At 43.0% G+C, this 16,193-nt stretch overlaps 1 protein-coding gene across 1 annotated transcript in view; it reads right to left on the bottom strand.

Moving 5' to 3' along the window:
• The window catches only part of MATN2 (matrilin 2), a 94,440-nt gene that overhangs the window by 39,402 nt on the left and 38,845 nt on the right, over positions 1-16,193 (bottom strand). Inside the window, exons 6-8 of the mRNA XM_066578381.1 lie at positions 14,765-14,887; positions 14,319-14,441; positions 11,567-11,689 (exon numbers count right to left, since the gene is read on the bottom strand). Of these exons, the coding sequence (XP_066434478.1) occupies positions 11,567-11,689; positions 14,319-14,441; positions 14,765-14,887 (369 nt within the window). The remainder of the gene's footprint in view (positions 1-11,566; positions 11,690-14,318; positions 14,442-14,764; positions 14,888-16,193) is intronic.

Below are 16,193 nucleotides of genomic sequence, written 5' to 3'. Positions count from 1 at the left end.
CTGTGGCATGTGTTTTTGCGCATACACCCGCGTGACTCTGCCCTTAGTGCAGTGCGGCCTGTCCATCACTGTTGTGTAAGGGCTCATTCACATCAGCTTTAGGGGAACCGAATGGCGCCAAACGGCCCCCATGGACCATAATGGGGGTCTATCTAATTTCTGTCCAGCAGTCTGGTATTTTGCCGGAATATACAGGACGAAATAATGCTGTTTGAAGCGCTATTTTGTCCTGTTTTACAGCGGAAATCAGCAACAGATGTGGATGAACCCTAGACGAAATCTTTACGGGGTTCGTGATTTCCCCGCGTCTGCCTGAGGATAGATGACACAATTTTTATAGCACTGATAGGCAGGCACCCTGTATTCTGCTTGTGCAAAAAGTAGCAAGACAGTAGCGTAACCACACAAGAACAGTTCAGTGAATAAATACTGCACCAGAACCAAGCTCATAGCGTAAATACAGCACCATGCTTAATAATGCGCCAAAACTCAGTACATACATAAGTACATAAATACAGCACCAGAGCCAAGCTCATAACAAATACAGCACCAAAACCAAGCATAGTACATAAATTTAGAACCAGAGCCAAAAATTATTACATAAATACAGTAGCAGAACTAAATGATTGTCTTGTGGGGGTGCAGATGGGCTGACAGCAGTGGCTCAGAGCAACAGATCGGAGGAGACAGAGCCAGGAGGAAGATGATTGATGTAGCTTCACAAGACCATTTGACCTGGTGGACCTAAGGAGGGAGATCGTCCCCAGTCTAGATCTGCTGTTTAACAAGGGGTTGTCTCTGTGATGGGTGGTGGTATCGAAACACAGATTCAGGATATGATGCAGCAGAAGGAGTTACAAAAATATGCTATATTTATGAACAAAGGAAGTAAGTGAGTAAAGTTATAATAACAAGCAAACAGTTTACCTTTTACCATAGATTTACCTGAAGCTAACTATGGCTAACTAAATCCTAGGATCACAATACATGCACAATACAAAATAACAGTAATGCAGAAAACAGTATCAGTAAGGCCTCTGACACACTTGTTGTGTGCATGAGTTGTGCCTGAGCTTCACATCGCACAACCCGCACATTGACATGCGTTTGCATATCCTAATTCTTGTCCATAATATGAACCAGACTGGCAGTGTGCTTAGCATCATAGGCTATAATGGGGCCGTGTGCTACCCATGATTAACAAGGATAGCACACAGGCCCAAATACACGAGTCTACCAGCGGCCTAATGCTGTAGATAGATTAGTCCTGTTAAACAGAAATATAAATCACACAGTCCATACTTTAAGGAGTTATTATTTTACTACCAGCAACACAGTGCACTTGAGGCACAGCATTCAAACCCCCAGCTGATATATCCCTATTGCTTAGGATCATATAGCCCTATCTTACTTAGCACCCACGAGCCCTAGTACAGTTCAAATCCCACACAACAGGTCTGTTGTTTAACTGTTTTGAGTCCCTAATGGTGTGCACAACTATTTTCAGTTTGAGGCTGACCTCACTTACAGTAACTTGTGTGGGAGTAATCACTTACACAGAGCCAGGCTAGTCCAGGGCCGGAAACACTCCTCTACCACAGTTTCTGTAAATCCTTATCTCTGTCCCAAATGCTTGTCCCATCCAGCCTTCGATTTCCCAGTTCAGCTGACCCATGGTCTTTCTCTCGCAGTAGCGGCACCTCAACAGACTGTAGCACCTCCCTAGTAGAATCTCTGCTCTCCTCTCGGGTTCTATATGCTCCTCAGTCTGCAGCCACTTTCTCCTGGTGCTCCAACAGTACTTAAGGCACATTATTACAGTTCCTGCGCTCTGCACCGCTGTGGCACAATAACAAATGCATTTATATGGCACCTGTTCTGCCAAGAACATTAAGAGCTCGCCCTCTAAGCAGCATGGGGTTTACCCTATTCAGTGCCTGAATATGTCTTTCATCTTTCTTTCCCTTTCTGTCTGATAGGAGGTGCTCATCAGAATGGCTGCAGAACGTTTTCAGCTTTCAGAGGGGAGCGGGTACCGCTCTCCCCTCTTACATCCCCATGACACATCATTTAATGGATTTTTTGTGAATAAACCCCTAAAAATATTGTTCTTAACAAGAAGAGATTGTCTCCATAACAAGCAACGTGTCATTTCATTGGGACAGTGCTGCATTGTACAAATAGTACAATAAGTACAGCTTTCTGAGTACGAACAGGATTGGACTTACATATGACAATGAAGAGGCCGCAGCGCTCACATGAGTACCGTGGCTCCCTCGATCAGCTGATCAGTGGGGGTCCCAGGTGCATACAATTATGTAGGGACAATGACAACTGCCTATGACATGAAAGCAGTACATTTCTTACAATACAATGTGCTCCTCTTGCTGCAATATATGACAGCTTTCTGGAACAGCTCTTCAAGTGCTTCCTACACAACCGCTATATGCACTTTACTACCTGTGGATTGCTCTTAGTGAAAAACAATATTCTTTCATTTGTTGCAGTGCGGGTGGCCTTATTTTTTCCTCTGGTTTTGATAACTTTTTGATGATCCCTCAAGTTAAAAAAAATTCCTTCCTTCAGAGATAAACACTATAAATTGAAAATATTATAATCTGAGACCATAAACTCTGTGGAAAGCTGCTGATTGGTTCCAGAAAACCCCAAAATGTCAACTCAACATAGAAAAATCATGAAAGATAAGTAAGTGAGTAACTGATACAAATAAAGCAAGTTCTCATATACAGGTGAGGCCCCTCTCACACAGGCATTTTATACAACGTTTTACTGAGCCGCCATTGATTTCAATGTGGTTTCTCAGGCAAGTGTTTTAGCACAGCGTTTCTATTATGCTGCCTGTTCTATTTTAGTGCGTTGCATGTAGTACAGGTAGATAGCTGTACAATACATGTAGTAGAGGTAGAGAGTAGTACAGAACAGGCAGAGAGCAGTACAGTACATGAATAGAGGTAGATAGCAGTACAGTACATGTAGAACAGGTAGAGAGCAGTACAGTACATGAATAGAGGTAGATAGCAGTACAGTACGTGTCGTACAGGTAGACAGCAGTACAGGTAGTGCAGGTAGATAGCTGTGCAATACATGTAGTACAGGTGGAGAGCAGTACAGTACATGAATAGAGGTAGAGAGCAGTACAGTACATGTAGAACAGGTAGAGAGCAGTACAGTACATGAATAGAGGTAGATAGCAGTACAGTACGTGTCGTACAGGTAGACAGCAGTACAGGTAGTGCAGGTAGATAGCTGTACAATACATGTAGTAGAGGTAGAGAGTAGTACAGAACAGGTAGAGAGCAGTACAGTACATGAATAGAGATAGATAGCAGTACAGTACGTGTCGTACAAGTAGACAGCAGTACAGTACAGGTAGTGCAGGTAGAGAGCAGTACATTACATGTAGTACAGGTAGAGAGCAGTACAGTACAGGTAGCGCAGGTAGAGAGCAGTACATTACATGTAGTACAGGTGGAGAGCAGTACAGTACATGAATAGAGGTAGAGAGCAGTACACGTAGGGTGGGTAGAGAGCATTACAGTACATGTATAGTGGTAAAGAGAAGTACAGTATATGTAGTTCAGGTAGAAAGCAGTACAGTACATGTATAGAAGTAGAGAGCAGTACACGTAGGGTGGGTAGAGAGCATTACAGTACATGTATAGTGGTAGAGAGAAGTACAGTACATGTATAGAGGTAGAGGGCGGTACAGTACATGTAGTACAGTAGAGAGCAGTACAGTACATGTATAGAGGTAGAGAGCGGTACAGTACATATATAGTGGTAGAGAGCAGTACAGAACATGTACAAAGATAGAGGGCAGTACATGTAGTACAGTAGAGAGCAGTACAGCACATGTATAAAGGTAATAAACAGTACAGGTAGAGGATAGTACAATCCAGGACTCGCAGAACTTCAGGCATGCTCTAAAAACGCACCTCTTCAGGGAGGCATACCGCATTCCCTAAACAAACCCCTCTGTACTCCGCCTGATAACATGCTCCCTGACCTACTGACTGCAATCCCTGCTAGCCATCATAAACCGCTCCTGCAGTCATAACCATTCTGCGGTCACATGGCTAAATGTCTGACCATTGTCTGTGTGTATAACATCGCTCACTCTTCCACTTCGCCATACCGTGCAGATCTCCAGCCCCTTTACCCTCTGTATCACCCCATTACTTGTAGTATGTAAGCTCGTTGGAGCAGGACCCTCACCCCTACTGATTCCATCAATTGATTACTATATGTAACCATGGTTCTGTAATGTTTGTATTTTGTCTTTCTGTATCCCCTGTCTATGTAAGTGCTGCGGAATATGTTGGCGCTATACAAATAAAGTTTATTATTATTACATGTAGTACAGGTAGAGAGTAATATAAGACATGTAGTACAGGTAGAGAGCGGTACTCTACATGTAGTACAGGTGGAGAGTAATATAGTACATGTAGTATAGGGAAAGAGCGGTGCAGTACATGTAGTACAGGTAGAGAGTAATATGTTACATATAGTACAGATAGAGAGTGGTACTCTACATGTAGTACAGGTAGAGAGTAATATAGTACATGCAGTACAGGGAGAGAGTGGTACTGTACATGTAGTACAGGTAGAGAGTAATATGTTACATGTAGTACAGCTAGAGAGCGGTACTCTACATGTAGTACAGGTAGAGAGTAATATAGTACATGCAGTACAGGGAGAGAGCAGTACACTACATGTAGTACAGGTAGAGAGTAATATAATACATGTAGTAGAGGTAGAGATCGGTACTCTACATGCAGTACAGGTAGAGAGTAATATAGTACATCTAGTACAGGTAGAGAGCGATACTCTACATGTAGTGCAGGTAGAGAGTAATATAGTACATGTAGTACAGGTAGAGAGCGGTACTCTACATGTAGTGCAGGTAGAGAGTAATATAGTACATATAGTACAGATCTGTAGGAGGAGCTGGAGCATGCAGCGGGGCTCCTGAGTGCAGCAGAGACCCAGCTCTGTGAACATCCCAATATTTCGGCATGCTGCACGAACCCCACGGGGCCGCCTGCAATAGTCCCATATAGAAGATAAATCTGCTATATAACCATATAGAGGAGCTAACAGCGATTGGGTTGCCTTCATTTGTTCAAATTTTTTTATCAAATTAAATGGGACAAAAGGAAAGCAACTGTTCCTGTAAGACAACTCATGTCCCTGCGCCTTGGGCCGTACTTACAGGGGCGTAGGTGATGTTGGTCAGTAAAAATCTGAGCATTTTTACAGGAATTTCCCTTGAGTTTGATGTCTGTCATATTTCTGCAGCGTTAAAGCGCCCGCCGGTGGCGGCAGTTGCATAGGTTCCTATGGGAGCCTATGCTAGCTGCCGGAGAAGGGAGGTGGGAGGGAGTTTAGCAGCGTGACTGCTAAACTCCCTTCCCCTTCTCTTCTCCTCTCCGTCCCTTGCTGCTGTTTTCAATGGGAGGGGCGGAGCTAAGCTCACCCACTCCACCCCCAGCCATTGCTGGCTGCGGACAAGGAGCGGTAGCTTAGCTTTGCCCCCACCCCGCCCCCTCGTATTGAAAACGGCCGGAGGGGAGGAGGTGAGCTGGCGAAGGGGAGAGAAGAGCCCATGGCATTCCGGCCTTGGCGTATATGCGACGGGCCCTTTGCTGTTCAGGCATTTTTACGGCACCCGGTGGGTGCATGTAAAAGGCTTATGGCCGTGTAAATGGGCCCTTAAGGATATGTTCACATGTAGCAGAAATGCTGCGAATTTTCCACAGCTGAAAATCTACAACATTTCCGCATCAAGAAAAGAGTCAACATTTACATCACTGGTGTGGTTTTGACTCGAAATCAGCTGTGGCTTCTCAGTTTATTTTGGCCTGCCTAAAGGATGGTGTCTAATAATCACAGCACTTGATAGGATGCACACAATGCTATAAGGGTCTGGTCATCGGGCCTCAGTGAGCAGGCAAGATCAAATGGCTAAAGTGGCAGAAGCATAGCTAGGATGAACTCCTATTCACAGCTTGATTTCCTCCAATGATACAGAAAGAATGTGTCCTTTCGAATACAGAAAAACATCTGAAAGTATATAAAGTAAAATAAGTTGATCTCCTGCAAAAGTTTGGAAACACCCCATGTTTCAAACAGCAAATAACTAGTCAGTAACGTATCTGGCAGGTTTTCCACCAAGAATGAAAACGTATCCCGACTTAAACTAAAAATGTGATCCAACATATGCTGAGATTATACAAGACTATCATATAGGGAAAGGGTGGATACTTGGGGGAGTCCAAAAGTTTAACTCATTTTCAGATTCCAAAAGTTGTTCGTAAGATTGAGCTTTTTTCTTTAGTTTTTTTTAGTTTTAAAAATATACATTCCAAAAAATAGAGATTTTTGACTATTTCTTTCAAAATTTCAATTTTGAATGTAGCCCTCTGGTCCCGGGACAAGAGTACTCCGGGTGTTGGAGGGGGGAAGTAGTTTACCTGCTGCCATCCTTTTCCCAGTTTGGAGCCCATCCCTATATTCTTCTATAATGCCCACAGCGCTCTTGTCACTATTTGATGCCATGTGGGCAGGAACATTGGATACAATGCCAAGTAAGGAGATGTGTTTACAAAAATACGATTTTACTGTATTATAGGGTTTGGGGCTAGCGGTAAGAAAGAAAACCCCATAACACCAGAAAAAAACAATATTATTAAAGGAGTTATCCACTTATAAACTGATGTTTAAAAAACCTGATGTTTTATATACTGATGGCCAATCCTTAGGGTAGGCCACCAATAGTAGATCAGCAAGAGTCTGATCGCCACTGATCAGCTGTTCTCCGAAAAGGGACGCTCAAGCACTAAGCGGATTTTTGCAGGAAGCAGAGAACTCTGTTACCACTGCAGTGGTCACACTTGGTATTAGACACAAAGATGCCACTCACTCCAATAGTAACTTTATGTGTAATACCAAGCCTCACCACTGCAGAGGGAGCAGACATGTTTGCATGAACGCACCACCCAGTGAACAGCTGATCAGCAGTGATCCTGGGTGGCAGACCCCCACCAATCTACTACTGATGATCTACCCCACAGATAAATCATCAATGATTTATAACTGGACAACCCATTTAATAGCCAGCTATCGGCTACAACATGTTGTAGCGCTATACTGACTGCAATCCTGCCACCACTCTATGCTAACAGCAGAGAGCTATAGTATTTCTCAAATACATTCTTCAGAAACAATAATTATCAGATTTTCAGTATTATGCGTCACAAGGTAATTACAAAATCACACAAGGTATACTACTACCCTTCACACACCATTTGAATAGTCCCCACATGGATAGATTAAACCTGATGCCCTTGCATAGTCCACAATTCTGCTGCTCCTCTTATAGTTTGTGTGCACACAAAAATTGCTGAAGACCGGTCTCCCTTGGCTACAAAAGCTGGCATCATTGGCAAAGGGACATTTGCACAAAGCCCCTGTGAACTCAAGCTGGTTGGAGAGTACGTCCCATTTCCTACCCTTCAAGGTGGTCACTGGAAGCTCTCAGATTTGTAGAAGACGCCTCCTGTATGTAGAGGCAATAAAGTTTCCAGCCGCAGTCCTTGAGTAGGTACTATTTCACAGCATTGGGCAGAAGTCCCAGAACAGCACCTCAACTTGTCCTACAAGTCAGCAGCACACAGAATTCTCTAGAACCACAACCAGACCTCTTTTATATCTTCCCACAGAGTCTACCAGAACCTCCCAGCAGGTTTCTTAGATTTAAGGAGTTTTGTTTCCCATCTGGGTCCTGCCTAAAATAATAAATAAGGTTTTACTTCCCTTTCCTGGGGCCTCAGCATCACATCCCCAAGCTTCTGGCATCATTACGCCCGGGATATGAAGCTTATGTTGGGAGTGTGACATTGATGCTGCAGCCTCTCATTTGCCGCAGCGGTCACATGTTTCTGCCCACTACGTCTATCCGGAAGTCACCGCTGATGCCAGGGACAGTTGTTAGCCCCAGGAGAGGTGAACATTTAAATGCTCCCCACTCTGTCTTGAGATTGCGAGGTGCAGTCCAGGCGTTATGGCTGCCCAGAGCCTTCTGAAGGCCCTCTTGCTACCATTCATGAGTGCCTATTAAGACGAGACATTCTGGTGAGCACACAGTTTAATGCAATACTATATTATTGTATTATAGTGTATAAGCAATCAGGGACTAAAAAAAATATTGTATAAGTAAATGAAAACAGTTTTTCAATATGTTTTATGGTATGTTAAATTGTACCAGTTAAAAATAGAACTAAACCCACAAAACACAAGCTCTCATGTGGTTGTGTCATCAGAAAAATCAAAAAGGTGTGATTTTTTTGCAAGTGGGGAGGAAAAATAAAACAAAAAAGATCTGGGCTGCACCAGGAAGGGGTTGAATGAAGCAGAATTTTGTTCCCTAACCCCTTAACGCCACATGACATAGGGTTACACGCTGGCAGGACGGTAGCTAACACAACAGAACGTAAACTTATGTCCTGTGCATGGCATGGGCTTAGAAAAGACTTACAGCTGGCCTCCCGCTGCAACAGCGGGGTTCGATGAGAACAATGATTCCTGCTCTGAATACCTTACATGCTGCGATCAATGTACATCCCAGCATGTAAAGTATTCACAGAGGGGATGCACTCCCTCTGTGACGTCATCAACCCTCTCCGATTTAATTACGGATGGCCGATCGGTTGCCATGGTGCTTGGACGCCAAACACTGGTGTCCAGTTCTGCCATGGCCTATGATCAATATTGTGAGCGATAATGCATTGCAGAACAGAAGTACTGCAATGCATTATCATAACACTCAGAGCTTTTATGGTTCAAGTCCACTACATGGACATAAAAAATGCAAAAAAATGCAAAAAATGAATTAAATAAAAGTACCATAATGTTGAATAAACCTTCTTGCGTGCTTTCCCATTTGTATAAAAAAAATATTTAAAAAAACCAAAACACATATTTGGTTTCATCGTATTCTTAATGAACTAATTGAACACAAAATTTATCCTGCACGGCAAAAACTGTAAAATAAATCCCTAAAAAACAGAGGCGAAAACGCTTATTTTGTTCATTTTGCCTCCCAAAAAAACAGAATAAAAGTGATCAAAAAGCTTATGTACCCCAAACCACTAAAACCTACAGTTCATCATGCAAAAAACAAACCCTCACAGACCTCTGTCAATGGAAAAATAAAAAAGTTATGGGACTTTGAATGCAACGATGTAAAAAAAATTAATCATTTCTAAAAAAATGGAAAAACCTAAAAAGAAGAAATACCAATTTTGGCATCGTCGTAATTGTTCCAGCCTGCAGAAAAAAATGTACCATGTCATTTATGCTGCATAATTTAACTCTGAAAAAAAACAGACGATGGCACAATTAAGGCATTTTTCTCCATGCCCTCCAAACAAACTAATAAAAGTTTTCCAATACATTATATGTAGAGATGAGCGAGTATACTCGCTAAGGCACATTACTCAAGCGAGTAGTGCCTTAGCAGAGTATCGCTAGTCTCTAAAGATTCGGGGGCCAGCGGGGAGCGACGGGGGAGAGTGGGGAGGAACGGAGGGGAGATCTCTCTCTCCCTCTCTCTCCCCCGCTCCCCGCCGCAACTCACCTGTCACCAGCGCCGGCCCCCGAATCTTTAGAGACAAGCGGGGAGATACTCGGCTAAGACACTACTCGCTTGAGTAATGTGCCTTAGCGAGTATACTCGCTCATCTCTAATTATATGCATCCAGAAATTGGATACAATAAAAACTACAATTCGTCACGCAAAAAACAAGCCCTCATACGGCCATGTCAACGGAAAAATACAAAAAGTTATGACTTTTGAAAAGTGAAGATGAAAATCCCCCCCAAAAATTGTCTTGTCCTTTTGGCCAAAATAGGCCAAGTCCTTAAGGGGTTAAAACCTCATGGTATGAAAAACTGTAGTGGTATTTTAAAGTGGACTGGAGTCCTTGTCACATTCAAGGCCCTTAAATATAGTGAAAGTAATATGATCCATGCAGACGAGGGACCCGGTCGTGTTGGCAGATGCTTACAATTAGAGCTGACTTTGTAGAAAATGTGCACTGGCTCACTTACAATGCTCTTAACAAGGTTTCTCCTTTTTGCATATGAATCGTGCGGTAGTTGTGGGACCACATTAAACAATGAATCACGTATCCTTCAATACTAAGTGCCTGCAGGTACAGTCTCGTGCTAGGATTGCTGGGAAGTGTGCTACGAGGCGTAACACCAGACCCAACAGCTGTCACTCGGTGCAGAACTTTTTGCAAGAAAACTCCACATCTGTTTATCTTGGTAGAAGGTTTTAGGATTTTTCTTCAGCGTTGGCTCGGAATAATGTCTGGTCTCATGAAGCTGACTGGGGATTAAACAACTAAAGGCAAACACGGCCAGGGTAACGTCATTTTATTGAGTGCCATAAGTTATGAGAGGCCTGGTTATGTTTAGGATTGTCACCAAGAATCAAACCGTATCTTCGGTTAGCTGCAGATGATATGGCTCTCTCCTCGAGCTCCAAGAAATAACATCAGCTTTGGAACAAGAAGCGACAATGGTTGCTTTACGGATTAACTACCAGAAGACATAGATCATGCGAGTTGGATACGCCATATCCATAAATGCCTCAATAACAGTCAACCAACATTAGCGGTTGTGAGAGGTCGATCGGTTTGTCTACTTGGGTAGTACAATCAGCAATGACAGGGATGCTGAACATGATGTCCATTATGTCTCGGAAGGCATGGGCAACTTTACAACATCTACTCCCTATATGGGCTACCATCTCACTCCCATTACAAACGAAGATACAACTTCTGAACAGTATTGTGATTCTGACTGCATGACATGCATGGAAAGGAACCACACAAATTACCCGATGACTTGATGTTTTCCGACAACGATGCCTTCGTCGCCTGCTCAAGGTCACTTACCCTAATTGGGTTAAAGGGGTTTTCCAGGGAAATATTATTGATGACCTATTCTCAGGATAGGTCATCAATAGTTGATTGGCAGGGGTCCGTCGCTCGTGACCCTGACCAATCAGCTGAGCAGGCGCGTGCTGTCAGCGCCGCAATAACACAGAGGTCAAAGTGAAAGTTTCCGCGCCATTTCTCTCCCGTATGACCTACCTACGCTAATGATTTTCTTTGCTGTATTGTACATTAGCAATGAACCTACTCATTAGAAGGGGGTTCACATATTTTTGGCCATGCAGTAAATAGGGCTACAATTTCACTTATGGAGAAGTAATTTATGTAACAGCAATAACCATTTAGTAGAAATGAAGAGATTATCTACGAGGGTCGCTGTGCTCCATCGCTTGTGCCTCACCCTCCGGCTATCACATTGCAGAGGCAGCTGCAACATATCAGTATCACAATGTTTACATATATGTTGGAGCCGAAGTGTACTGACTTCATCTGTGTTTTCCTGCTTTGTATAATTGCAGTAATCAGTTTTGTTGGCCCGCATTGCCTGTTTCAGGAAATATGACATCTCTATAGCAACTTACTTCTGCAGGTTTTCCCATTGCGATTCAGAGCAAAGCCTTTATGACATTTACATACAAATGAGGTTTCGGTGCTGACACATTCATGTTCACATCCATGATTGCCCTGCGAGCAGTAGTTAATCTCTGAAAAAGGATTAAAAAAGGAGAACTAGTAAATTAAGTGTGAGAAGGAAACGTACACGATTTGAGGCTCAAGGCACACGCCATATTTCCGGGCCGTGTCCTGTCTTTGCAATTCCCCAGACAGCACACGGCCCCATTAATTAAGAAATAAATCTTGTTTTTTGTATAGCGCCAACTTATTCCACAACGCTTTCAGGTAATTTATTTATTACCCCCCACCCAGCTGGGTACTCATTTTACCGACCTCGGAAGGATGGAAGTCAACTTTAAGCCGGCTACCTTAACCATGCACGATAGAACTTGCAACCTTCAGGTCATGAGCGAGAGCTTAGAACTGCAATACTGCTACCTCAGCACTCTGTGCCACACGAGGCTAAGAGGATATCTACGTGGCGTGTCATACTCCTGTGTGTTTTGTGTATGAGAAATAAGACATGCAATGCCCCAGAATGTGCTTCATCCACTTATATCGGACAGCACATGGTCGGGTGTCTGTATGCTCTCCGAAGTGAGTTGCGCCCGAGTCCCTTCAGCACAACGTGCAGACACGGCCATGGGCGTAAGTGAGCATAAATAGCCAACTCTGATGTACTGATGGGAGCTTAAACAAATGGGCTTGTTTTAGTCCCATTATGCGGATGTGAAAATCACAGCTGCATAATGGGACAAAACAAAACTATCGATTGTGCGTTAATAGTATGCGCAAGAAAAGATAGGACTTGCCCTATCTTTCTTGCACAGGGTTAAAACTACGTGCGAGAAAGATAGGGCAGGACCTATCTTCCCACATTTTTTTTCAAACCTGCGCGCATAAGCGCAAAGTTTGAATAGTCAAAAAAAAAACGGTTCATGCGCTAATACACTTAATCAGAGAGGACAGAGTATTGCAGTGCACACAAATCCATAGTCATAGTCCAATCCCAGAAGTCAAACTCCATAATAAGCAGTAATAGTGATTCATATTTGACATTTTTTTGTGCGTTTTTTAGAAGTGTTTCTGAAATGCAGCAAAAAAAGGTATTAAAAATACACAAGCTGTTTCCAAAATTTGCATGCGCTTTCTTTTTGCTGCATTCGTTTTTCTTACAATTCAGAAACGTGCTGAAAATGCCACAAAATGCCAATTGTGAATGAAACATAAATCCTTCAGAGAAAAATCAGGGTAGACTAGAGCTTCACGCTGTAATTAGGCTCAATTCACACATGGCAGCTTTTTTTCCTGCTGACCGTTTTATATCAGTAAATACTGGGAGCACTATTACTATATGGGGGCACACAGTGGGCACCATTATTGTGCGGAGATATGATTACTGCAGGGGACACAAAGGGGGCACTAATCCTATGTGGAGCACTAAGGAACCAATATTACTTTGTGGTGCACTATCACTGTGTGGGGCACTAAGGAGGGCACTATTACTGTATGCTGCACTTAGAAGGATGGAGAATATGAGTCATTGGATTTAATTGTTCAATTGCCACCTCTCCAATCACTCTTCATCCAGGTGAGGTGGCTGGTGGCTAACCAAGTGGCACGGTGAAGAGCAGCATAATCAAAAACCAGCATTAGTAAAAGTCTTAATTTTAAAGTATATCCACAATAAAAGTCAAATGACTGGTATAACAGAAAATTCGGAAAATGTCAATTAGCCTTTGACAAGTGCAAGCCCGCTGATCCAGTTCAGACCTAGATGGTATTAGGTTATTAAGGCTATGACTAAAGAGCATGTAGGTGAGTTATGCACATAACATAACATTGTCTAAAGATTCATTGTTTCTTGCTTTTAACCCATTATCCACTTTACCTTTTTTGAGCACAGCTCCCTATTTTATATATGCATGCAATGCATGGAAGTGAGGACACATTGAAAACTCTTTATGTACAATGTGCTTCATCACTGCAAGCAGCAAACTGAGACAGACAAATAGGGGTAGGTCTAAGCGGCATAGCTATGAAATGCAATTCTAGCATATAGAAGTCAGGAAAGATACTGTTAGGGAGTGCTACTCAGATCTGTTGTTCTACATGGGTTTCTAGCAGCGCAGCCCCACAGGTGGGGTTGATTGAGCTGGCTGGGTGTGGATTTCTCCAGCTAGCCAATTGCCACCGGTCTGCTGCTCATATATACCAGCTCCTCTGCTAGAGGCTGCTGGGCTTTCCTCTGTTTGTTCAGTGTAAACAGTGTCATGTTCCTGCGTTTTTGTGCAAGGTGCCGGACATGAGGTGTTGACAGTCCTGTTCAGGGTGCATGTTCGGTGTTGTATATAAATCCCTGGCATGTTGGTGTGAGCTGTGTTCAGTCCTTGTCAGTGGTTTGTCATCTAGGTCTAGGTAGGTTCCAATCGCCCCACATGCAGGAAGGTTTCATTTGATAGTTGTTTTGTTAAAGTAGGGACCCGCGAGACAACGAGGATCCGTGAAGTGGGCTTGCAGGCTTAAGTATCTTGGCCAAAATACGAACCAATATCTTGCATCGTATCTACTTGAATCTGTTTATGCGTGCGGGTATGCTTGTTCGTACTTTGGGCGTTAGGCAGTGTGCTATGTCTGTCCGTGAGTTATGTCTGCTGTTTCAGTGTCCTGTTGGAGTTTTGCTAGTTCATAAGTGGGAAAAACATAGCAGATACTTACTTGTGCAAGTTTTTTTGTCCGCATTAAGTGAATATCCTGACCGACATTTACAGTTATAGGAATCATCAGTATTAACGCATTCATGTTGACAGCCATGATTAGACAATGAACAGTAATCTGGCCCTAGGGGGGAAAAAAGCAAGCATCAATAGTGAATTGTACATATATAGATATACATATTAGTAATGACATGGACAATAGAAATGTCTTGCAGGTGAAGCATTTATTTCTCTAAACCCTAATTCATGAAACGTTCCTGATGTCGACTATCAATACTCTTGTTTATAGAGTAAAGTTTGGCCAAACAAATCAAAAGTCGTGCCTGAGACTGGGTGACTTTCATTAAAATATGGCAGAGTCAGCAAAATCACAGAGTGATTGTCATTTCTGCTTCTAATCTAACTTGACATTGATATCCACAGAAGAAGGACAAAGAGTTTGCTTACTCCGACACGTTTTCTTATCAGGATTCAGAATAAAGCCAGGCCGACACTGACAGACGTAGGAGCTGTTAACGTTAAGACACTCGTGCTGACAGCCGTGGGTACCCAAGGCACAATAATCCACAACTAGAAGAAAATAAAACAAAATAAGCATCTAGTAGCAAATATATGATTTGGGCAAACAGATAACAATCTAATCAGTATATGTGAGTATCACAGAGGGTTCCTACTAATAGTCATCCTACACTACATCATGTCTATTAGCTTAGCTGAAAACTCTTGTCTGTTATCATCTGAACTATCACTGTGTCCAGTGTTTTTCCTATATCAGCTACTTCTGCTCTTTATCTCTTCTTCTTCTTGTTTCTGGGTCCAAGAAGTAGCTAACAGCCATTTTTAACAATTAGTGAGTAATCCATTATGCTGCAGTGTCACCCAGGCATCATAGCAGTGCATAGTCTCTGCTCTCTCATCCATTCTCTTTCTGTTCAGGGTTACACTCAGATAAATATAGTGTCTGATCTATAAGAGCCTGTGAATGTAGCACCTAAAGGCTATGGACACTTTGGGGTGACACATTTTTTTTACTTAAATGCATGTATTTTGGGCTGATAATCATTTTTGCAATAAGATTTAATTAAAAATTTTGCACTGTTTGACTTCTGCAGCTTCTACATATCACAGTATATAGACACTGCAGTCTAAGTATGAGATCCGTCAGTGAGGCTGGACCTATGGCTCAGTTTCCGTCTGCTCTCCTCTCCTAAACATTCTTATCAGCTAATTTATGACCACAATAAAGTTTATATCTATTGGGATCATAAAACAGCTGATAGCACTTTTGTGCAGGAGAGTAAAGTTAAGGGGTTTAACTAAGGGGTTAAGTTAAGGGGTTGTCCCGCACCGAAACGTTTTTTTTTTTTTTTCAATAGCCCCCCCCGTTCGGCGCGAGACAAACCCGATGCAGGGGTTAAAAAAGAAAACAGGATAGTGCTTACCTGAATCCCCGCGCTCTGGTGACTTCTTACTTACCTGGTGAAGATGGCCGCCGGGATCTTCTCCCTCGGTGGACCGCAGGTCTTCTGTGCGGTCCATTGCCGATTCCAGCCTCCCTATTGGCTGGAATCGGCACGTGACTGGGCGGAGCTACAAGGAGCCGCTCTCCGGCACGAGCGGCCCCATTCAGAAAAGAAGAAGACAGGACTGCGCAAGCGCGTCTAATCCGGCGATTAGACGCTGAAAATTAGACGGCACCATGGAGACGAGGACGCTAGCAACGGAACAGGTAAGTGAATAACTTCTGATAACTTCTGTATGGCTCATAATTAATGCACAATGTACATTACAAAGTGCATTAATATGGCCATATAGAAGTGTATAACCCCACTTGCTTTCGCGGGACAACCCCTTTAAAATTAAGCTGTCAGTCCAG

Source organism: Eleutherodactylus coqui, chromosome 9, assembly GCF_035609145.1.
Source record: "Eleutherodactylus coqui strain aEleCoq1 chromosome 9, aEleCoq1.hap1, whole genome shotgun sequence".
Classification (NCBI taxonomy): Eukaryota; Metazoa; Chordata; class Amphibia; order Anura; family Eleutherodactylidae; genus Eleutherodactylus; species Eleutherodactylus coqui.
This window is presented reverse-complemented; position numbering and strand designations above follow the sequence as displayed.